The following is a 23,597-nucleotide window of genomic DNA, read 5'->3' on the forward strand; positions in this document are numbered from 1 at the left end:
AGGTGAGGAACAGGTGTGTGCAAAGGCCGAAGGCAAAATGCATCCTGAAGAAAGGCGTGGTTGGAGCACAGCGGTAGAGCTGGAGGGCAAAGGTGCTGGGCAGGAGAGGCGGGAGGACAGAGATGGCGCAGGAGCGCGGTTCCACAGGGTCAGGTCCCTAACACACTGGCCAGTGCTGGGAGGCGACCTCCAAACTCCCAGGGAAAAGGAACCAGGTTGCCCACCGGCGGCACCTCGCACCTCGCCCTGACCACAGCACGTGCGCCCAGCCCGCCTCGCACCCCGTACCGGGTTGGGGCTCAGGGGACTCCCGGGGAGCTCAAGAAGGACGCCCCGGGCGGGGCGCGCAGGCGCGCTGAGGCCGCGAGCCCCAAGGGGCGGGCGGGTACGCGCGCTTCCTCGCGCACGCGCGCACGGAGGGGGCGACGGCCGCTGTGACGCTGCGGCGGCGGCGGGCGGGTGGCGGCGCGTGCGGCGCGCGATCCCCGGTGTCTTGGGAGCAGTGCCCCGGCCCCCGCCGCTCCCGCCGCCGCCATGTCGGGCCGGTCGGTCCGGGCGGAGACCCGCAGCCGGGCCAAGGACGACATCAAGAAGGTGATGGCGGCCATCGAGAAAGTGCGGAAATGGTGAGGGGCCGGAGCTTAGGGGGCTGGCGGGGGTCGCGGATCCAGGCCCTGAAGAGCGCGGGACTGGCGAGCCGAGTGGGAGCCGACCGGCCGGCGCTGGGGGAGGGGGGTGCGGGAGAAGGCGGGAGGAGGGCGCCGCTGGCGTCGGCGTGAGGTCAGAGGGCGCGCCGGCCGCGGCCAATCAGCGGGGCGCCCGGCTCGCGGGCCCGCCCACCTGCTGCGGCTGCGGCCGCGCGCCGCCCGGGAGGGGATGCCGGCTTCCGGTCCGGACTGGAGCCGCCTGGGCTCGGTGTCTGCGCCCGGCCCAGCCGGGGGCCCGCCCTCCTCTCTTCCTGAGCAGCGGCCCCGCCTGCATTTCCAAGCTTCCTCTTGATAATAGCGAGTAGCCCTGGAGTAGTTTCAGCCCGCCAGGCTGAGCGCTCTGCGTATTCAGGCGTTGAAGTTGAGTGAGTTGCTGGGTTAGTCTATCTGTGAAGGGAGCAAGCCTGGTGTCATCCAGAGGACAACCGCTCACTTTCCCCCAGTACCCGGCCCCTGCGCCGCGAGCTTGGTAGGCATTTTCTCTTGCTGCCCCGGCGGCTGTCAGGAGAGTCCTTTGCAAACTATGAACCAGCCTCCCTCTAATTTCCCTGCTTCTGCTCTTGCTCATTCCCCAGTCCGTTCATCATTTGCACTGTGTGATTTTATTTTTCTCACTTCCAATTAGCAGAGTGGTCTTTTTTTTTTTTTTTTTTTTTTTGAAGAAAGATTTTTTTTTTCTCCCCCCTGGAGTGCAGTGGCGCGATCTCGGCTCACCGCAACCTCCACCTCCTGGGTTCACGCCATTCTCCTGCCTCAGCCTCCCGAGTAGCTGGGAATACAGGCGCCCGCCAATACGCCCGGCTAATTTTTTTGTGTGTGTGTTTTTAGTAGAGACGGGGTTTCACCGTGTTAGCCAGGATGGTCTTGATCTCCTGACCTCGTGATCCGCCCGCCTCAGCCTCCCAAAGTGCTGGGATTACAGGCTTGAGCCACCGTGCCCGGCTCAGAGTGGTCTTTTTAAAGTGCACATCCTTACTTGGGAGGCTGTGGTGGGAGGATTGCTGGGACCCAGGAATTGGAGGCTGCAGTGAGCTATGATCGTGCCACGGCACTCCAGCCTGGGCTACGGAGAGAGACCCCATGTCTAAAATGTTCATGGAAGATGCCGATTGAGCACCTGTTTAATATCCGGAACTCCGATACACACTGTATCGGTGTGTATCGGAGTCATCACATTAAACTTTCACAGCCAAGTTCGTCAGCTGTTTTGTATGGCCAATTACCGCTAATAATTTAAAAACCCAGGTATGGCTAGGTGAGGTGGCTCGGGCATGTAATCCCAGCACTTCGGGAGGCTGAGGCGGGCGGATCGCCTGAGGCCAGGAGTTCGAGACCAGCCTGGGCAACATAGTGAGACCCCCCCCCCCATCTCTACAGAAAATAAAAGTTCAATTAGATGTTGCCTCCCGCCAGGAAGCCTTCCTTAACTTCTCCCACCCCTCACCCTTTACCTCCTTTAAGGTCATTGGTACGTTGGACTTTGTGTGTTTATCTGTCCATTTCCCCACTAGAAGGAAGTTCCTTCTCTTTTTATGTCTGAGGGCTTCAGATATAGTTGGGTTTCAGTATAAATATTAGTTTAACATATTCATGGTTTTCCTCGTCCACCTTTAATTCTCCGAGGTTTTGGTGAAACCTAATAACAGGTACACCTTTCTCTTCTCCCCATCTTTGACCCCCCGCCCCTAGCAGGCTAGGCTGAAGGGCCATCCCCTGTCACCTGGAACTCTGTACCAGCCTCCCTGTAAACTCTGTGCTTCTGCTCTTGCTCCAGTCTGTTCATTTGCACCGAGTGATTTTATTTTTCTCTTTTCCGAGTAGCAGAGTGATCTTTTTAAAGTGCACAGCCTTATTTGGAAGGCTGTGGTGGGAGGATCGCTGGAGCCCAGGAGTTGAGGCTGCAGTGAACTATGATCATGCCATGGCACTCCAGCCTGGGCAACAGAGCGAGACCCCATCTGTAAAAAATATATATATAATGTGCATCTTATCCTAGCACCCCTAGTAATGCTTCGGTGATTCCCTTCTTGCTTTTAGGATAAATACTGAAGAAGGCCCTCCTTCCTGCCTTACTTGGCTGGCTCTTTCCCAGGATGCCCACTGTCTTTCCAGTGAAGTCACTCTGCTCTTCCTGCCGCCTGGCATTCTTCCTCTCTCCTCTCCTCCTTCTTGTCGAGTTAACTCCTAGCTCAGCTCAAAAGTTGCTTCCTTAGGTTCACCACTTGAGATTCCCAATCTAGATCAAGTCCCCTTCACAGACCTTTCCACGATTGTATTAGATGGATTCATAAGACATTTCCTGTATTTGATTTTTTTTCTTTTTCTTTTTTTTTTTTTGAGACAGAGTCTTACTCTGTCACCCAGGTTGGAGTGCAATGGTGCGATCTTGGCTCACCGCAACCTCTGCTTCTCAGGTTCAAGCAATTCTGCCTCAGCCTCCTGAGTAGCCGATTACAAGTGTACACCACCACACCCAGCTAATTTTTTGTATTTTTGTGGATACCGGGTTTCACCATGTTGGCCAGGCTGGTCTTGAACTCCTGACTTCCAAGTGGTCCTCCCACCACGACCCCCCAAAGTGCTGGGATTACAGATGTGAGCCACTGTGCCTGGCCTCCTGTATTTGACTAATTAACCTACAAAAATGGCAATTTGATATGGTTAAACCTGATGATTAAGTGACTAATCTTGAATTGAGCTATTCATGTCTGTTTCCAGATATAAGACAGGGTCTGTGAGGGCAGGGACTGTGGCTCTTGTTCCCTGCATCACCAGGGCCTAGCACAGCCTGTTGTGTACTAATTGGTTGAATAAATGAGAAAATGGAGTGGTCTGTTCAGGAATTAATTCTAGTTATTTTCTAAGACTTTAATTCGCTCCTTCTGTTACATCACAGTCTGTTTACACTCCCGGTTTTTTTTTTTTTTTTTTTTTGAGACCTAGTCTTGCTCTGTCGCCCAGGCTGGAGTGCAGTGGCGTGGTCTTGGCTCACTGCAGTCTCCGTCTCTGGGGTTCAAGCAATTCTTCTGCCTCAGCCTCCTGAGTAGTCGGGACTACAGGTGTGCGCCACCATGCCCAGCTAATTTTTGTATTTTTAGTGAGGACAGGATTTCACCATGTTGCCCAGGCTGGTCTCGAACTCCTGGGCTCAAGTGATCCACCCACCTCAGCCTTCCAAAGTGCTGAGGTTGCAGGTGTGAGCCACCGTGCCCGGCCCTATTATGTCATCATTTGCTGAACAGCATCAACAACTACAACAGCAGTTGCTTTTTTTTTTGCTTTTTTGTGACTTCACATTTGGACTTGACTCTTTGAGAAGTTGGTTCAGATCTGTGACAAAGCAGTTTCCTGCATTTGGCCCTTGTTCCTACTGACAGCAAGTACCTCTTAAGGTATCGGTGGACCTTAAAATAAGCAAATTTGTTCTCTGCCTGCATGTTTAGGGAATAACCTTCTTGGAATGAAGGAGAGGCTGGGCACGGTGGCTCATGCCTGTAATCCCAGCACTTTGGGAAGCTGAGGCAAGAGGATCGCTTGAGCCCAGGAGTTCAAGACCAACCTGGGCAACATAGTGAAACCCTATCCTTACTAAAAATACAAAAAATTATTTGTAGGGCATGGTGGCCTGTAGTCCCAGCTACTTGGGAGGCTGAGATGGGAGATTCACCTGAGCCTGGGATTTTGAGGCCACAGTGAGCGGTGATCATGCCACTGCACTCCAGCCTGGGTGACAGAGGGAGACCCTATCTCAAAAAAAAAAAAAAGTAGTCTCCTTTGTTCTATCTCCTTCACACATTTGTTTGCAGACCTCAAAGGCGCTCTGTGGGTAAGCTCAGAACAGTGGCATTCTAATCTGGTGTAGATAGTTGGGGGTCCTTAGTCATTTAGAGAGTGACCTTGTGCAAGACTTACCCCTTGGCTTATTTCGTGAGTGTAGTGGACTGATAAACTCTGCCATTTTTACCCCTTTGGAACACAGCAAGAGACAAAAGGATTTCTATAAAGCTTTGAACTTCAAAGTTGAAATTTAAAAATTTCTTTAGACTAGTTTTCTTTTCTTTTTTTTTTTTTTTTGAGATGGAATCTCGCTCTGTCACCCAGGCTGGAGTGCAGTGGCGTGATCTCGGCTCACTGCAGCCTCTGCCTCTCGGGTTCAAGCAATTCTCCTGCCTCAGCCTCCTGAGTAGCTGGGACTACAGGCGCGTGCCACCACACCCGGCTAATTTTTTGTATTTTTAGTAGAGATGGGGTTTCACCGTGTTAGCTAGGATGGTCTCGATCTCTTAACCTTGTGATCCGCCCGCTTCGGCCTCCCAAAGTGCTGGGATTACAGGTGTGAGCCAGCGTGCCTGGCCTAGTTTTCTTTTTCTTTACGCAGTCTTAGTAACCTAGAAAGGGAAAGGATCCTAACATTTCACACCCACCACGCCATACCCCTCAGCAGCGGGTGTCTCTCCTGGGATTGTTTGTCCCTTGGAAGGATCTTTAAATGGACACAGGAGGCCAGGTGTGGTGGCTCATTCCTGTAATCCCAGCATTTTGGGAGGCCAAGGTGGGCAGATTGCTTGAGGCCAAGAGTTCAAGACCAGCATGGGCAACAAAGAGAGACCCCACCCCAACCGTTTCTACAAAGAATAAAAATTTGACTGGGTGTGGTGGCGTGCGCCTCTAGTCCTGGCTACTCAGGCGGCTGAGGTGGAAGGATTGCTTGAGCCCAAGAGGTCAAGGCTGCAGTGAGTTATGATTGTGCCACTTCACTCCAGCCTGGGAGGCAGAACAAGACCCTGTCTCACTAAAACAAACAAAAAAAGGAATGTAGTAATAGAACTCATATATTTGGTAAAGAGAAAAGCACACAAAGTAACTCGCATGCAAGTAAAAAAGAATATGGTGCTGTGTGTGCTACCTTCCAGCTTTGTGTCTCACATCTTTCTTTTCTTTTTTTTTCTTTTGAGATAGGGTCTCTGTTGCCCAGGCTGGAGTGTGGTGGTGTGATCTCAGTTTACTGCAACCTCTGCCTCCTGGGCTCAAGGGATCCTCCCACCTTAGCCTCCCGAGTAGCTGGGATTATAGGGACACACTACCACGCCCAGCTACTTTTTGTATTTTTTTGTAGTGATGGGGTTTCACCATGTTGGCCAGGATGGTCTCGAACTCCTGACCTCAAGCGATCTGCCCACCTCAGCCACCCAAAGTGTTGGGTTTACAGGCGTGAGCCACTGCGCCTGGCCTGTATTTTTTTTTTTAGAGATGAGGTCTCGCTAAATTACCCAGGCTGTTCTCAAACTCCTAGGCTTGAGTGATCCTCCTGCCTCAGCCTCTCAAAGTGCTGGGATTACAGGTGTGAGCTACCATACCCCACCAAGCGGAAGTTCAGAAGGATTCCAGATTGAAGGAATGATCTTCTGAGCGGTAGAAAAGCACAAGTGATGAACAGAAAACACATTGCATTGTTTTATCTGTTCTAAGAAGTGTCTTTCTTTTAGGGAGAAGAAGTGGGTGACTGTGGGTGACACGTCCCTGAGGATATTTAAGTGGGTTCCTGTGACAGACAGCAAGGAGGTAAGTGTGGAAGAAAATCAAAAGGTACCATTTTCTTTATTTCTTTATTTGATTGCCTCTTTTTTGGGGGGCGGGGGACGGAGTCTCGCTCTGTCACCCAGGCTGGAGTGCAGTGGCATGATCTTGGCTCACTGCAACCTCCGCCTCCTGGGTTGAAGCAATTCTCTGCCTCAGCCTCCCGAGTAGCTGGGGTTATAGGCATCTGCCACCACGCCCAGCTGATTTTTGTATTTTTAGTAGAGACGGGGTTTCACCATGTTGGTCAGGCTGGTCTTGAGCTCCTGACCTCGTGATCCACCTGCCTCAGCCTCCCAAAGTGCTGGGATTACAGGCGTGAGCCACTGCACCCGGCCTAATTGCCTCTTAATTAAAGGAATTTATTTCCCCAGAATTGAGTGGAAAATACTTCAAGGCACCCTGTTATTGGTCCATGCAAGGCCTCTCTTTATTATTTTCCTTCTTTATTCCTTTCCCTTAACCCAAGCCTCTTTTCCAGGGCTTGACAAACTACAGCCCTGGCGTATTCCTTACGTTTGTCAGTATAGTTCTATTAGAACATAAGTGGCTGGGCACGGTGGCCTATGCCTGTAATCCCAGCACTTTGAGAGGCCAAGGCGGGCAGATCACTTGAGGTCAGGAGTTCGAGACCAGCCTGGCCAACATAGTGCAACCCCCATCTCTACTAAAAATACAAAAAAATTAGCTGGGCCTGCTGGCAGGCGCCTGTAATCCCAGCTACTTGGGAGGCTGAGGCAAGGAGAATTGCTTGAACCTGTAAGGCAGAGGTTGCAGTGAGCCAAGATCCCGCCACTGCACTCCGGCCTGGGCAACAGTGTGACACTCTGTCTCAAAACAAACAAACAAAAAAACAAACACATAAGTATGCCCACTGATTTCCTTATTGTCTGTGGTGCTTTTGAATTATGATGGCAGATTGAGTGGTTGCCATAAGGCCAAATGGCGCATAAAACCTAAAATATTTATCATCTGACCCTTTAAGAGAAAGTTTGCTGATACTTGCTCTTATGCGATTAGTCCCCCACTGTATTGTGTGTATCATATGTATATACATCTTTCTAATTCTGGTGTAGGCCTTTGTGATTCATCTTTGTTGGATGTATTTGGATACCTGTATATTCTTTAAAAATACATAGCATTGTTTCATATGTGTATTTTTGTTTTTGTTTTTGTTTTTGTTTTTTTTGAGACGGAGTCTCTCTCTGTCGCCCAGGATGGAGTGCAGTGGCGCAATCTCGGCTCACTGCACGCTCCGCCTCCCGGGTTCACGCCATTCACCTGCCTCAGCCTCTCCGAGTAGCTGGGACTACAGGCGCCCACCACCACGCCCGGCTAATTTTTTTGTATTTTTTAGTAGAGACGGGGTTTCACCGTGGTCTCAATCTCCTGACCTCGTGATCCGCCCGCCTTGGCCTCCCAAAGTGCTAGGATTACAAGCGTGAGCCACTGTGCCCGGCATATTTTTGTTTTTAAACAAAACTTACATATGTACAGTATTTTGCCAGAACCTCTTTGTATTCTCTTTTGTTCAACTTTGGTTTTTTTCTTTGGGGTTGTTTTTTTTTTTTTTTTTTTTTTTTTTGAGACGGACTCTCGCTCTGTCACCCAGGCTGGAGTGCAATGGTGCAACTTCAGCTCACTGCAACCTCCGCCTCCCAGGTTCAAGCGATTCCCCTGCCTCAGCCTCCTGAGTAGCTGGGATTACAGGTGCCTGCCACCATGCCTGGCTAATTTTTGTATTTTTAGTAGAGATGAGTTTCACCGTGTTGGCCAGGTTGGTCCCAAACTCCTGACCTCAAGTAATCCGCCCACCTTGGCCTCCCGAAGTGCTGGGATGACAGGCATGAACCACCTCGCCTGGCCCAACCTTATTTTGAGAACCCTCCATGTATCTGTAAATATAAATCGAATTATTACCTTTGACTCATGCATTGCATGAGTTATCTACATATTTTCTGGGTGATAAATACCCAGATTGTTTCCAACTTTATTTTTTCTAATTGTTTTTTAAATTTTCAAATATAAAACACATACAGAGAAGTATATAAAACATAAATGTACAGTGTATGAATAAATATAAAGCTAACACCCTTGTGAGAACCACTCAGTGCAAAACATAGAGCTTTGCCAAGACCCCAGCAGACTTCTCTGCAGCTCTTCCCATCCTCTTCCTCCTGCCCCTCTAAAGGTAATCACTCTCCTACTTTTGCTTTTCTTACCACTTCTCCAGTCATTCATAAACAGTTTTTCCTTTATTATTATTTTTGAGATTTTTTTCCAGAGACAAAATCTCACTATGTCACCCAGGCTGGAGTGCAGTATCATGATCTCAGCTCACTGGAGCCTTGACCTCCCAGGCTCAAGCAATCCTCCCACCTCAGCCTCCTGAGAAGCTGGGACCACAGGCACGTGCCATCATGCCCAGCTAATTTTTTTTCTTTCTTTTTTTTTGTTTTGGAGAGATGGGAGTTTGCTATATCAGCCTAGGCTGATAGGTCTCAAATTCCTGGGATCAAATGATCTTCCCACCTCAGCCTCCCAAAGTGGTGGGATTATAGGCATCAGCCATTGTCCCCACCCTTTTTCCTTTTTTAGAGATGTGGAGTCTCTCTTTGTTGCCCAGGCTGGATTTGAACTTTTGGGCTCAAGCGATCTTAGCCTCCCAAATAGCTGGGATTACAGGCATGTGCCGCTGCACCAGCCTCTAACATTTTGAGCGTTATGGAAACAGCAAGATAAAAGTATCTATTTTCCTGTGTCTTGTTTCTTTTGCTCAGTATTATGTTTGTAAAATGCATCCATGTTGTCCTTGGAGTTATCCATTCCTTTTCATTGCTCTCTATGCTGTATTTTGCTGCATATTCATCACATGGCTAAGTGTAGTTTATTTTTCTGGTTCTCCTGTAGATATTGAGGTTGTCCACAGTTAGGGCCGATAGGAACAATGCCCCTGTGAGCATTCTTGTTCAGAATCCACATCAACATGGACATGAGTTTTCCTAGGATATATTCTTGGAAGGAAGTGGCTGGGTCTTAGGGTATGTATGTTTTGACCTATATTACCTGATGCTAAACTATTTTCTGAAATGGTAGTTGGACCAATTTATATTCCCACCAGAAATAAGAGTTTTCTTTTTTGGGGTTTTGTTTGTTTGTTTGTTTGTTTGTTTGTTTTGAGACAGAGTTTTGCTTCTCTTGCCTAGGCTGGAGTGCAATGGCTCAATCTCAGCTCACTGCAGCCTCTGCCTCCCAGTTTCAAGCGATTTTCCTGCTTCAGCCTCCCAAGTAGCTGGGATTACAGGCTTGCGCCACCACATCTGGCTAATTTTATATTTTTAGTAGAGACTAGGTTTCTCCATGTTGGTCAGGCTGGTCTTGAATTCCCGACCTCAGATGATCCGCCCGCCTCAGCCTGCCAAAGTGCTGGGATTACTGCCGTGAGCCACCGTGCCTGGCCTGCTCCTTTTTTAATTATTATTATTATTATTATCTTTTAAGACAGGGTTTCAATCTGTCGCCCAGGCTGGAATGCAGTGATGTAATCTCGGTTTACTTCTACCTTCGTCTCCGGGGCTCAAGTGATCCTCCCACCTCAGCCTCCTGAGTAGCTGGGACTACAGGCACATGCCACCACATCCGCTAATTTTTGTTGTTGTTGTTGTTGTTTCTTTATTTTGTTTTGTTTTTTCGAGACAGAGTCTCACTCTGCTGCTCAGGCTGGAGTGCAGTGGTGCGATCTGAGCTCACTGCAACCTCCGCCTTCCAGGTTCAAGCGATTCCCCTGCCTCAGCCTCCAGAGTAGCTGGGATTACAGGCATGTGCCACCAGGCCCGGCTAATTTTTGTATTTTTAATAGAGATGGGGTTTTACCATGTTGGCCGGGATGGTCTCGATCTCCTGACCTCGTGATCTGCCCACCTCCGCCTCCCAAAGTGCTAGGATTACAGACGTGAGCCACTGCTCCCAGCCTTGCCTAAAATTTCATGCACATGCATTTTTTTTTTTGAGACAGGGTGTCACTCTGAGGCTGGAGTGCAGGGACGTAATCTTGGCTCACTGCAGCCGCCGCCTCCTGGGTGCAAGCAATTCCGGTGCCTAGCCTCCCAGGTAGCTGGAACTACAGGTGCATGCCGCCACACCCAGCCTAATTTTTGTATTTTTTGGTAGAGACGGGGGTTTCACGATGTTGGCCAGGCTGGTCTTGAACTCCTGACCTTAAGTGATTTGCCCATCTCGGCCTCCCAAAGTGCTGGGGTTACAGGTGTGAGCCACTGTGCTCAGCCTCATGCACCGACTTCTTACTGTTTTCTCCTGCATTTGTTTTTCTTTTTGCTAGAATACATCCTTCAGGAGTTTTGCCAAAGAGAGCTTCTGTGGGGAAAACTTTCTGAAAATATCTTTGTTTCACTTTCATGTTGAAAATTGATGATTTTACCTGTATATGAAATTCTAGGTTCAAAATTATTTTCTTTCAGCACTTTGAAGCTATTACTCAATTGTACATCCAGTGTCGCTGTTAAGAAATGTGATGTTATTCCCATGCTTGAGTCTTTGTAGGTGATCCACTTGGCTTCCTGGAAACTTTAGCATTTCTTCTATCTTTGATCTCCTAGGAATTCCCTCAAAATATCCTGTAATGTTTCTTTTCTTTTTTTTTTTTGAGACTGTCTCACTCCATAGCTCATGCTGGAGTACAGTGGTGCAATGATGGTTCACTGTAGCCTCGAACTCCTGGGCTCAAGAAATCCTTATGTCTCCACCTCCCAAGTAACTAGGACTACAGGCACGTGCCACCACGCCTGGCAGACTTTTAAATTATTTGTAGAGACAGGGTCTCACTGTACTGCCCAGGCTGGTCTTAAACTCCTAGGCTCAAGCGATCCTTCTGCCTTGGCCTCCCAAAGTGCTGGGATCACAGGTGTGAGCCACTGCACCCACGCAACTGCTTGCTTGCTTGCTTGCTTTTTCTCTTTCTTTTCTTTCTTTCTTTCTTTCTTTTTTTTTTTTTTTGAGACAGAGTTTCGCTCTTGTTGCCCAGGCTGGAGTGCAATGGCACAATCTTGGCTCACCGCAACCTCCACCTATCAGGTTCAAGTGATTCTCCTGCCTCAGCCTCCCAAGTAGAGCTTGCGCCACCATGCCCAGCTACTTTTGCATTTGTAGTAGAGATGGGGTTTCTCCATGTTGTCAGGCTGCTTTTTTTTTTTTTTTTGAGACAGAGTCTCATTCTGTCGCCCAGGCTGGGGTGCAGTGGCGCGATCTCGGCTCACTGCAAGCTCTGCCTCTGCCTCCCGGGTTCACGCCATTCTCCTGCCTCAGCCTCCCGAGTAGCTGGGACTACAGGTGCCCATCACCATGCCTGGCTAATTTTTTGTATTTTTAGTAGAGATGGGGTTTCACCAGGATGGTCTCGATCTCCTGACCTCAAATGATCCGCCCGCCTCGGCCTCCCAAAGTGCTGGGATTACAGGCGTGAGCCACTGCGCCTGGCCTGTCAGGCTGCTCTGGAACTCCTGACCTCAGGTGATCCACCCGCCTCAGCCTCCCAAAGTGCTGGGATTACAGGCATGAGCCACCGCGCCTGGCCACCTGCTTTATTTCTTAACTTTTCTCCATTCATTTCCTTTCTTATCTTTTCCTGGTGCATTCTGAGTTTCTCAACGCAGTTTTTGCTCATTAATCTTTTATTTAGCTGTATGTATTTCAATTAACCTCATACACTTAATTTTTATTTGAGCAATTATATTTTTCATAACAAATTGCCTCAATTGGTTCTTCCTCAAAACAACTTTTTTTTGGGGGGGGGGAACAGAATCTTGCTGTGTCACCCAGGCTGGAGTGCAGTGGCATGATCTCATCTCACTGCAGCCTCCACTTTGCAGGTTCAAATGAGTCTCCTGCCTCAGCCTCCTGAGTAGCTGGGATTACAGGCATGTGCCACCATGTCCAGCTAATTTTTTTCTATTTTTAGTAGAGACAGGTTTCACCATGTTGGCTAGGCTGGTCTCGAACTCCTGACCACAAGTGATCTGCCTGCCTTGGCCTCCCAAAGTGCTGGGATTATAGGCATGAGTCACTGCCCCTGGCTAAAACAACTTTTCAATATTATCCTTATCTTTCTGAGCAAATCTATGTTTAATTTCAGTTCTTCTGCTCCTTCTGGTATAGACTGTTCTGTTCATCAGGGTGCCTGTGTTCCTCCAGTCTCTGGTGAGTTTTATCGGTGCACTCACCTTTTATTCCCTTGGGACTCTCAATTGCATTGGCTGGTAATGTGTAACTATGAGGAGGACTGAAGCCAGCTGTAGTTTTCCTTTTTTTTTTTTTTTTTTTTTTTTGAGACGGAGTCTCACTCTGTCACCCAGGTTCGAGTGCAGTGGCACAATCTTGGCTCACTGCAAGCTCCACCTCCCGGGTTCACGCCATTCTGCTGCCTCAGCCTCCCGAGTAGCTGGGACTACAGGCACCTGCCACCACGCCTGGCTAATTTTTTTGTATTTTTAGTAGAGGCAGGTGAAAACCATGTTACCCAGGATGGTCTCAATCTCCTGACCTCGTGATCTGCCTGCCTCAGCCTCCCACAGTGCTGGGATTACAGGCGTGAGCCACCGCCCCTGGCCAGTTTTCCTTTCTGTAAATGAATTTAGGAGGTTGAGTTTAGCCTCAGGGTTCAGCCTCTCCCTTTTGCTCTCTGCTGTCCTCTCTGGCTCCAGGGAACCTCCTAGCACCAACCCTATGGACTCTGCCTTTATCTGAGAGCAGCCATCCCAAGAAGTTCTAGGATGCCAAACTCATGGAGTTGATGGGGTGTGGTTCTGGAGCAACTGTTTATTCCCCATCCAGCCTGGCTCTGGCCATTACCCACAGGGGTCAAAGGTCAAGCAGTTAAATCTCTTGGGCATTGTGTATAGATAGGAGTAGACACTGCTAGAAAACCCCCTTTCCTTGGCCAAGTGCGGTGGCTCACGCCTGTAATCTCAACACTTTGGGAGCCTGAGGCGGGCGGATCACAAGGCCAGGAGATCGAGACCATCCTGTCTAACATGGTGAAACCCCATCTCTACTAAAAAATACAAAAAATTAGCCGGGCGTGGTAGCGGGTGCCTGTAGTCCCAGCTACTCGGGAGGCTGAGGCAAGAGAATGGCGTGAACCTGGGAGGTGGAGCTTGCAGTAAGCCGAGATTGCGCCACTGCACTCCAGCCTAGGTGACGGAGCAAGACTCTGTCTCAAAAAACAAACAAAAAATTAAGTTATTAACAAAAATTATGTTACTAATATAATGCATCTACCAGAAATGTATAAAAAGTGTGAACTGGTAAATTTGAGGATACTCAGATTTAAACTTTTGGCTTTTGGGATGCTCTTATTTTCATATGCTTGGATTTACTCTGGGCTTTTTTTTTTTTTTTTTTTTTTTTTTATGGGTTTTTTTTTTTTTTTTTTTTTTTTTGAGATAGGATCTAACTCTGTTGTCCAGGCTGGAGTGCACAGTCATAGCTCACTGCAGCCTCAAACTCTCAGGCTCAAGCGATCCTCCCACCTCAGCCTTCTCAGTAGCTGGGACCATCGGCCTATGCCACCATATGTGGCTAATTTTTTATTTTTTTGTAGAGATGGGGTCTTACTGTGTTGCCCAGGCTGGTCTCAAACTCCTGGGCTCAAGCGATCTTCCCACCTCCACCTCCTCAAGTGCTGGGATTACAGGCATGAGCCACTGTGCCTGGCCCTTGGGCTTTATTGTTGCAAGCTGGTGCTTACCTGCCCACTGTGGTTGCCCTGCACTTATAACCTACATCTTTCTTGAAACAAATGTTATAGGTAAAAATAAACATGGGGTGATCATTTTGCTTTTGGGTTTTTTTGTTTGTTTCTTTTTGAGATAGAGTTTCGCTCTTTCGCCCAGGCTGTTGTGAAGTGGCGGAATCTCGGCTTACTGCAACCTCCACCCCCCAGGTTCAAGCGACTCTCCTGTCTCAGCCTCCAGAGTAGCTGGGATTACAGGCACATGCCACCACGCCAGGCTAATTTTTGTATATTTATTTATTTATTTATTTATTTATTTTTATTTTTATTTTTATTTTTTTTGAGACGGAGTGTCACCCTGTCACCCAGGCTGGAGTGCAGTGGCGCGATCTCGGCTCACTGCAAGCTCTGCCTCCCAGGTTCACGCCATTCGCCTGCCTCAGCCTCTGGAGTAGCTGGGACTAAGGCACCCGCCACCATGCGTGGCTCATTTTTTTTGTATTTTTTTTAGTAGAGACAGGGTTTCACCGTGTTAGCCAGGATGGTCTCGATCTCCTGACCTCGTGATCTGCCTGCCTCGGCCTCCCAAAGTGCTGGGATTACAGGCGTGAGCCACTGCGCCCGGCTATTTATTTATTTATTTATTTTATTTTTTGTTTTATTTTATTTTTTTTAGATGGAGTCTCACTCTGTAGTCCAGGCTGGAGTGCAGTGGTGCCATCTTGGTTCACTGCAACCTCCACCTCAAGCAATTCTCCTGCCTCAGCCTCCCAAGTAGCTAGGATTATAGGCACGTGCCACCACACTCGGCTGATTTTTGTATTTTCAGTAGAGACAGGGTTTCACAGTGTTTGCCAGGCTGATCTCGAACTCCTGACCTCAGGTGATCCATGCGTCTTGGCCTCCCAAAGTGCTGGGATTACAGGCATGAACCACTGTGCCCGGCCGGGGTGATCATTTTGAATGGATGAGGATGACGGATCAAGAATAGAGCCAGCCTGGGCCCATTTGTCCTGTCACTGTCTGTGTTACATGAGGTTCCTTCTTCTCTCACTTTTTTCCCACTCTGCTACTGAAACAGGAATCTTTCTCAAATGAGTGTTTTGTATTTCTTGCCCATTCGTATAGAGAAGGGTTGCCGTGATTAGGGCAGGAGAGGGATACTATAGGATGTTCTAGTTGAAGTATATGTATCTGCCTGTTGCTTATGATTCACAATATTCTTACTGGAAGGGTTCATTTTTCTGAGGCTTGAGGAGAAGTGCCTTGTCCAGGATTCTGTTCTTCCTTAGGTCCTTGGATTCTCAAGCTGCTGCTGTTTTTCCTGTTCACTCCTAATCCAGACCTCTGTGGTCTGTCACATAGCACCCTCCTCCCTCTCTGAGTCTCCTGCTTGGCTCTGTCATATTCCTCTTTTTTTCCTTTTCTAGAAAGAAAAGTCAAAATCGAACAGTTCAGCAGCCCGAGAACCTAATGGCTTTCCCTCTGATGCCTCAGCCAATTCCTCTCTCCTTCTTGAATTCCAGGGTGAGTTGCATCTCTGTGTCTTCCTTGCAGGAGAACGAAAATTTGGATGAACACATTAATAAGAAGAATTGGCCGGGTGCAGTGACTCACACCTGTAACCCCAGCACTTTGGGAGTCTGAGGCGGGCAGATCACCTGAGGTCAGGAGTTCAAGACGAGCCTGGCCAATATGGTGAAACCCAGTCTCTACTAAAAATACAAAAAATTAGCTGAGCGTGGTGGCGCGTGCCTGTAATCCCAGCTACTCGGGGGTCTGAGACAGGAGAATCAATCGCTTGAACCCAGGAGGTGGAGGTTGTGGTGAGCCGAGGTTGCGGTGAGCCGAGGTCTCACCGCTGCACTCCAGCCTGGGCTGCAGAGTGAGACTCTGTCTCAAAAAAAAAAAAAAAAAAAAAAAAAAAGAATCCTGTGTATCAATTCAGTGCCTGCTGTTTCGCTGGCATTTTGCTAGGCACTTGACCTAAATCTTTTCATTTAAACTTCACGATAACTCTGCAAGATAGGTAATGGTATCCTCATTTTCCAGTTAAGGAAACTGAGGCTCAGAGAGGTTAAGTTACGTGTCTAAAGTTACATAACTTGTAAGTGACAGACTCCATGTCAGGTCCTGGTTGTCTGAATCAGAAGCTTTTTTTTTAGATTGTGCTTCATTTTTTATTTTTTATTTTTTGTAGAGACAGAGCCTGGCTATGTTGCCCAGGCCGGTTGTGAACTCCTGGCCTCAAGCAGTCCCCCGGCCTTGACCTCCCAAGGTACAAGCATGAGCCACTGCACCTGGCCTAGACTGTATGTTTTATCATAGTCGCTTAGAGTAGGCTACCCAAAGCCGAAGCTTCTGCCTACCCACTGTTAGGACATGTTCTGGGGCCGGGCGCGGTGGCTCACGCCTGTAATCCCAGCACTTTGGGAGGCCGAGGCGGGCGGATCACGAGGTCAGGAGATCGAGACCATCCTGGCTAAAACGGTGAAACCCCGTCTCTACTAAAAATACAAAAAATTAGCGGGCGTGGTGGCGGGCGGCTGTAGTCCCAGCTACTCGGGAGGCTGAGGCAGGAGAATGGCGTGAACCCGGGAGGCGGAGCTTGCAGTGAGCCAAGATTGCGCCACTGCACTCCAGCCTGGGCCACAGAGCGAGACTCCGTCTCAAAAAAATAAATAAATAAAATAAAAATAGGACATGTTCTGCGTCCTAAACCAATCCCACCGGGTCATCACCGTAGTCATGATACTGCCTTTTACACCTACCTGCTAGGTACTGTCTACGAAGCACTTTCACTTTACTTTCTCATTTTTACCATGTATCAGCCTGTGATATAAACCAGGCAGTTATTATCATCCCTATTTAAGAAAACTGATGCTCAGGGAGGAATAGTGTTTTGCCTAAGCTCAAAAGTAACAGCTTTATTCATTTGGTAACAAAATGCTACTTCCATTTTAGTGTGGGTATTAAAGGTCTTTGTAGGAGTCAAGACTAGTGTGAGTTTATGACTTTCTCTTCAAAACCAGACTCGGGCTAACCCAGCGTGTAGTTATCCCTTCCCCACCTCTTTCCCAGGCCCCACCAAGGTCAACCATGTGCTGTTGGAAAGAGAACACCAATGTGTGTTCAGTAGTCAGAAAGCTTTGGGAGACATATGAGGCTCCATTTCCTCAGTCTGGCCACCATCTCCTCCTTTTCATTTAGTAAACACTTAATGAACTCCTACTGTATGCAGGTACCATGCATTGCACTGGGGAGTCAAGGACAAGTGAGCCACAGAGCCTGTCCACAGAGGCTCATGGGAGGAAGCACATGTGCGAAATGATAAATGTAGGCGTGCACAGGCTATCATAGGAGAGTAAGAGAGGGTGGGCATTTCCACCCATGCAAGCCAGGGAGGCAGAGCTCTGCGGAAGAAGTGATGTCAGGGCTGTGTTGAGAGGTCTGAGGCTTTCCAGGACAAGAGAAGGCAGCCTATCCAAGGAACAGCTGGGCAGAAGCACCCATGCATGACGAAGCTCTTGGGTTAGGGTCCAGCCTGCCTGGAGCTGAGGATGCTTGTAGGAGAACAGTAGGCACTGAGGCCGGAGATCAGAAAGGACTTCCTATGTTGCGATAAGGCCAGCTCGTGCCTGTCCTAAGAAGTACTAGGTATGGCTGGGCGTGGTGGCTCATGCCTGTAATCCCAGCACTTTGGGAGGCTGAGGCAGGTGGATTACCTGAGGTCAGGAGTTCGAGACCAGCCTGACCAACATGGTGAAACCCCGTCTCTAATAAAAATACAAAATTACCCGGGCGTGGTGGCGCATGCCTGTAATCCCAGCTACTTGAGAGGCCGAGGCAGGAGAATCAGTTGAACCTAGGAGGCAGAGGTTGTGGTGAGCTGAGATAGCACCATTGCACTCCAGCCTGGGCAACAAGAGCAAAACTCTGTCTCAAAAAAAAAAAAAAAAAAAAAAACAAATACCGGGTATGACATTTCTCCCTTAGGCAGCAGTGGAGCGTTGAAGGGTTTAGAAAGGTCTCTCTGACAGTGGTTTGCAGTTCAGTTTAAGGTACATGAGACTGGAGGCAGGGCAGTGAGGTAGGTGGCTGTTGCAGGAGGCCAGGCTGGAGATGATGAGGCTTGAACTGAAGCAGTAGGAGAGGAAGGAATGAGCACAAATGATACCAGAGCAGGAAGGGGAAACACTTTGGTGACTGGCTGCTGTAGGTGTGGCGGAGGAATGCATTGGTGACTCTTACTTTTTTCTTTTTTTTAATTATTATTTTTATTTTTATTTTTATTTTTTGAGATGGAATCTCACTGTGTCACCCAGGCTATAGTGCAATGGCACGATCTCAGCTCACTGCAATCTCCACCTCCCAGGTTCAAGTGATTTTCCTGCCTCAGCCTCCCAAGTAGCTGAGATTACAGGCGTGTGCCATCATGCCCGGCTAATTTTTGTATTTTCAGTAGAGATGGGGTTTCACCATGTTGGCCAGGCTGGTCTCGAACTTCTGACCTCAAGTGATCTGCCCACCTTGGCCTCCCAAAGTGCTGGGATTACAGGCGTGAGCCACCACACTCAGCCTGGTAACTCTTTTTTTTTTTTTTGAGACAGAGCCTCATTCTGTCCCTCAGGCTGTAGTGCAATGGCGCGATCTCGGCTCACTGCAAGCTCCGCCTCCCAGATTCACGCCATTCTCCTGCCTCAGCCTCCCGAGTAGCTGGGACTACAGGTGCCCACCACCACAGTCGGCTAATTTTTTGTACTTTTTAATAGAGATGGGGCTTCACTGTGTTAGCCAGGATGGTCTCGATCTCCTGACCTTGTGATCTGCCCACCTCGGCCTCCCAAAGTGCTGGGATTACAGGCGTGAGCCACCGTGCCTGGCCTTGGCCTGGTAATGCTTAATTAAGTTTTGCACCTTAGTGGTGACTTTAAGCCTTCAGGCAGAACTCCCAGGTGCTAATCCATCAGTCCTTGGGGCAGTCAGGCAGCCGAAGCCTGAGCTCACCACCTTCAGACACCACCAGCCTCCTTCAGATGCCCAAGGGTGCCTGACAAATGTCATTTTCTACACATCTTACAATGTGAGAAGGATTGAGAAGTACTGACCAGAGACACAGCTACACTCCTCCCTTCCACAAGCTGCAATCAGTGGGTAATAAAGAAGAGTTTAATAAGCATATCCTGACCTTCCTGAAGTGTAATGTTGCATAAACATAAAGATGCTGGCTGCCTCTGGTGCTTAGACTCTATGTCGTGTAGGCCAGGCACAATGATTATTATACTCAGTTGTATCCTTGGCTGCCTAACGTGATGCCAGGCCCTTGGCTCTGTCCAGAGTTCCTCTTGAGGAAAATGACCATGCTCAGCTGCTGCCTTTGTTCTGTTTGGTTTTTAGACGAAAACAGCAACCAGAGTTCCGTGTCTGATGTCTATCAGCTTAAGGTGGACAGCAGCACCAACTCAAGCCCCAGCCCCCAGCAGAGTGAGTCCCTGAGCCCAGCACACACCTCCGACTTCCGCACGGATGACTCCCAGCCCCCAACCCTGGGCCAGGAGATCCTGGAGGGTGAGTCGTGGTTGGCCGAGGATGAGTTTCCTAGAAGGGCCTTGCTTTCTGCTCTTGCTGCATCTCGTCTTTAGAGTAACAGGCTCGAGAGAGCACCTCAGAGCCAGGCAGCACCAAGCCCTTTCTCAATAGCTTAGGAATGATTATATTTTCCCCTTTCACAGAGTGAAGGGAGAAAACAAGCATTAGAGTTGAGTGCCAGGCTCTGTGGAAGGAACTTGAGTATTTGACGCCTGGTATAATTCTCTCAAAAATCCTGTGAGGTGGCAACTATTGTCTTCTTTTACAGATGAGGAAAATGGACATTAAAGGCTTAGGTTAAATTGGGCTGGGCACGGTGGCTCACACCTGTAATCCCAGCACTTTGGGAGGTCGAGGTGAGTGGGTCACTTGAGGCCAGGAGTCCAAGACCAGCCTGACCAACATGGCAAAACCCTGTCTCTACTAAAAACATAAAAAATTTAGTTGGGCGTGGTGGCATGTGCCTGTAATCCCAGCTACTCCGGAGGCTGAGGCAGAAGAATCACTTGAACCCAAGAAGCAGAGGTTACAGTGAGCTGAGATCACACCAGTGCATTCTTGCCTGGGCAACAGAGTGAGACTCCATCTCAAAAAAAAAAAAAAACAAAACAAAGGCCTGGCACTGTGGCTCACGCCTGTAATCCCAGCACTTTGGGAGGCCGAAGTGGGTGGATCACCTGAGGTCAAGAGTTAGAGACCAGCCTGACCAACATGGTGAAACCCCATCTCTACTAAAAATACAAAAATTAGCCAGGCATGGTGGCACATGCCTGTAATCCCAGCTACTCTGGAGGCTGAGGCAGGAGAATCACTTGAACCCAGGAGGCAGAGGTTGCAGTGAGCTGAGATCGCACCACTGCACTCCAGCCTGGCGACAGAGCTAGACTCCATCTCAAAAAAAAACAGAGAGAAAAGTTAAATTGCTTGTCTAAGATCACATAGCCAGTCTAGTAACTGTTGGACTGAATGTCACTTTAAGTCCTTCTATTTTCAGCATTTATGCTGTCTGCATTACATGCTAAATTTTTTTCCCTTTCCTTTTTTTTTTTTTTAAGAGATAGGGTCTTGCTCTGTTGCCCAGGCTAGAATGCAGTGGCTGAATCCTAGCTCACAGCAGTCCTGAACTCCTGGGGTCAAGTGATCCTCTTGCCTCAGACTCCATAGTAGTAGGACTGTAGGCCTTTGCCACTTTGCCTGGCTATCTTTTAATTTTCTGTAGAAATGGGGTCTCACTGTATTGCCCAGGCTGGTCTTGAACTCCTGGGCTTCAAGTGATCCTCCCACCTCAGCCTCCAGAATAGCTGGGATTATAGGCGTGAGCCACCACGTCCGGCCGAGGTTTCTTGTTGTAATATGGATATATAGACGTGTCTTAGGCCCTTGTTACCTTCTCCTGTGCTGTGACCCGTTAACAGCCAACTACAAAATGGAACTTGTTTCTCCGTGGGAAATGCCAATTGTAGTTAATATTTATTGTGTTCTTACTATTTGGCATGTGCTGTTCTTAGCTCCTGTGTTTATTACTTCGTCTTGTCCTCATAGCAACTCTCAGAAAACTGGGAGACTGAGTTAGAGTTGTGATGTTTGGGCTGGAGGATGACAAGATGAGCTGCTTTGTCGGTTCCAGATATCTCCAGCACAGCAGAGATGGCCCTCTGCAGTCTAGCCGTATTTTGCCCTTCCACCATTCATGGCTGTGACCTGGTCCAGCTGGGCCCTGAATGGATGTTTGCTTCTCAGGCCAGTATTCTCCCCTCCTCACCAAGCCACCTCCACACAGCTCTAAGGAAGCTCCCCCAGGTCCAGGCCTCAGGGGAGCCCTGCCCTCAGGCCGACCCTGCTGCCTTTTCAGAGCCCTCCCTGCCCTCCTCGGAAGTTGCTGATGAACCTCCCACCCTCACCAAGGAAGAACCAGTTCCGCTAGAGACACAGGTAAGCAGTCACTTTGGATTTTCCAGTTTTTTGTTTTTTTGGTTTCTCGCTGTTGCCCAGACTAGAGTGCGGTGGCGCGATCTTGGCGCACTGCAACCTCCGCTGCCTCCCAGGTTCAAGCGATTCTCCTGTTTCAGCCTCCTGAGTAGCTGGGATTACAGGCCCCCACCACCACACCTGGCTAATTTTTGTATTTTTAGTAGAGACAGGGTTTCACCATGTTGGCCCGGCTGGTCTCGAACTCTTGAGCTCAAGTGATCCACCCATCTCAGCCTCCCAATGTGCTGGGATTATAGGCGTGAGCCACTGTGCCCGGCCAGGCTTCCCAGTTTCTAAGTCAAAAAACCAGGAAAGACTGTGGATGTGGACTTGGATCTGCAGCCCTGGAAATGAGTCCCAGGGTTGTAGGCAGAGGAGGAAGTTTGATCATCTGCTGGAAGGAGCAGAGTGGGCATCCCATTATAATTGGGGTGGGTGGGAATGTTCTGGTTGGGAGTGGTGGCCCTGTCATTCCATGCTCTGCCTACTCCTAGGTCGTCGAGGAAGAGGAAGACTCAGGTGCCCCGCCCCTGAAGCGCTTCTGTGCGGACCAACCCACAGTGCCCCAGACGGCATCAGAAAGCTAGCACCGTCCTGGCCCTCCACCTCCTGGCCCTGCCTCTATTTATTGCATTCTGGTTCTGGCCGCGCTGCGTTGCTGGGGTAAGGGCAAGCACTGGGGTCAAGAGCCTGCACACATGAGCCTTCCGGGCTGGAAGGCTGGCGTAGGACTTGGGGCTGTAGCATCATCTTCCCGACCCTGGCACCTGTGTCTACTTGCTCCCGAGAAGAGGAGCGCTCATGTCTTTTTTGCACCCCAAGTTGGCTGGAGCATCGGCCACCCCAAGATTCATCTGTCACCTCCAGGCAGCAGTCTCTGCTCCAGAACCTCCGGACGGAGCTGCTGGCAGCTTCTGCGAGAAGAGAGAGATGTGGAAGGCACCCTCTAGAAGAGAGCGTGCCTTGGGTTACTTGAACTTGAATGGAGACTATAGCCTCCCGGACTTTCCCCTAGGACTGGGGGCCCTGTAGGCTGCTGTTGGAGGAGGACTGGGTAGAGACGTTGGAGGGAAGGGAAGGACTTTTCTCCACACAAGGGCAGAGAGTCCGTCTAGATTTCTTGCTGTCCTGCCAGTTCCGCCAATGCCTGAGGTGGTCCTGCCTCTCACGAGCACCCTAGCTGCTGACAGCCCTTTGTGGCCGCCGTCCCCATCCCCTGCCCTCAGCACACACGTCCGCACACACGCAGCTTTCTTTGTTCTCACTTGTACCTGTCATTCCAGCATTCCTGCCTCCTGTCACAAACTGCCCCAGCAAGAATTTGAGGTTCTGACAACAGTACCCATCCCCCACAGTACCCCTTCAGCTCGGTTTTTAGAAAGCTCCTTTTCTTTGAAATCTGCATGTTGAATTGAACTTTGTGATTTTATTTTTTGTTTCAAAAAAGTTTAAGAAAATGGAAATGGGCAACAGTGAGTGAAGACATATTTTAGCACTGAATAGAATATTTTTAAAATTAAACTATTTGAAATATGTCCTGTTGGTATCTGAGTGCTTCCTTCTTGAAGGGTTGCAGGGTGGGGTGGGGGCGGTGGCTGAGTGCTTGTGGGGTCACTGTGGGCTGGGCCTGCCCATCCTTTCACTCCCACAGTGTGGACTTCATGACAGTGATTTCCAGCCTCCCTTTGAAGCTGTCACATAGTTCAAATTATGCTTCTCACTGGGCTCAGTGGCTCATACTTCTTATCCCAGCACTTTGGGAGGCCAAGGCAGGAGGAACACTTGAGGCTAGGAGTTTGAGACCAGCCTGGGCAACATAGCAAGACCCTCTCTATCTAAACAATATTTTTAAATTAAAACATAACAAGCAGGCCAGGCGCGGTGTCTCATGCCTGTAATCTTAGCACTTTGGGAGGCCGAGGTGGGTGGATCACCTGAGCTCAGAGTTCGAGACCAGCCTGACCAGCAAGATGAGACCCCGTCTCTACTAAAAATACAAAAATTAG

General features: G+C 49.1%; 1 protein-coding gene across 2 annotated transcripts; it reads left to right on the top strand.

The window, feature by feature from the left end:
- Positions 1 to 390: 390 nt before the first annotated feature.
- Positions 391 to 23,126, top strand: BCL7B (BAF chromatin remodeling complex subunit BCL7B). Of its 2 annotated transcripts, none has more exons than XM_058444216.1 (6): positions 391 to 626; positions 6,194 to 6,269; positions 15,462 to 15,558; positions 19,429 to 19,599; positions 21,248 to 21,552; positions 22,086 to 23,126. In XM_058444216.1, exons 1-6 carry the CDS (start codon positions 535 to 537, stop codon positions 22,176 to 22,178), a joined length of 834 nt encoding a protein of 277 aa, XP_058300199.1. In that variant the 5' UTR covers positions 391 to 534; the 3' UTR covers positions 22,179 to 23,126. The 2 variants fall into 2 exon arrangements, with proteins under 2 accessions (XP_058300199.1, XP_032612961.1); XM_032757070.2 differs by having other exon boundaries at positions 394 to 626; positions 21,473 to 21,552.
- The last annotated feature ends 471 nt before the right edge of the window (positions 23,127 to 23,597 follow it).

Source organism: Hylobates moloch, unplaced genomic scaffold (genome assembly GCF_009828535.3).
Source record: "Hylobates moloch isolate HMO894 unplaced genomic scaffold, HMol_V3 SCAFFOLD_1, whole genome shotgun sequence".
In the NCBI taxonomy this organism is placed as follows: domain Eukaryota; kingdom Metazoa; phylum Chordata; class Mammalia; order Primates; family Hylobatidae; genus Hylobates; species Hylobates moloch.

Coding starts and splice junctions, on each gene's coding strand:
- BCL7B (XM_058444216.1), top strand. CDS start 535: ATGTCGGGCCGGTCGGTCCGGGCGGAGACCCGCAGCCGGGCCAAGGAC. Junction 15,559..19,428: donor TCTCCTTCTTGAATTCCAGG/GTGAGTTGCATC, acceptor TTTGGTTTTTAG/ACGAAAACAGCAACCAGAGT. Junction 21,553..22,085: donor CAGTTCCGCTAGAGACACAG/GTAAGCAGTCAC, acceptor GCCTACTCCTAG/GTCGTCGAGGAAGAGGAAGA.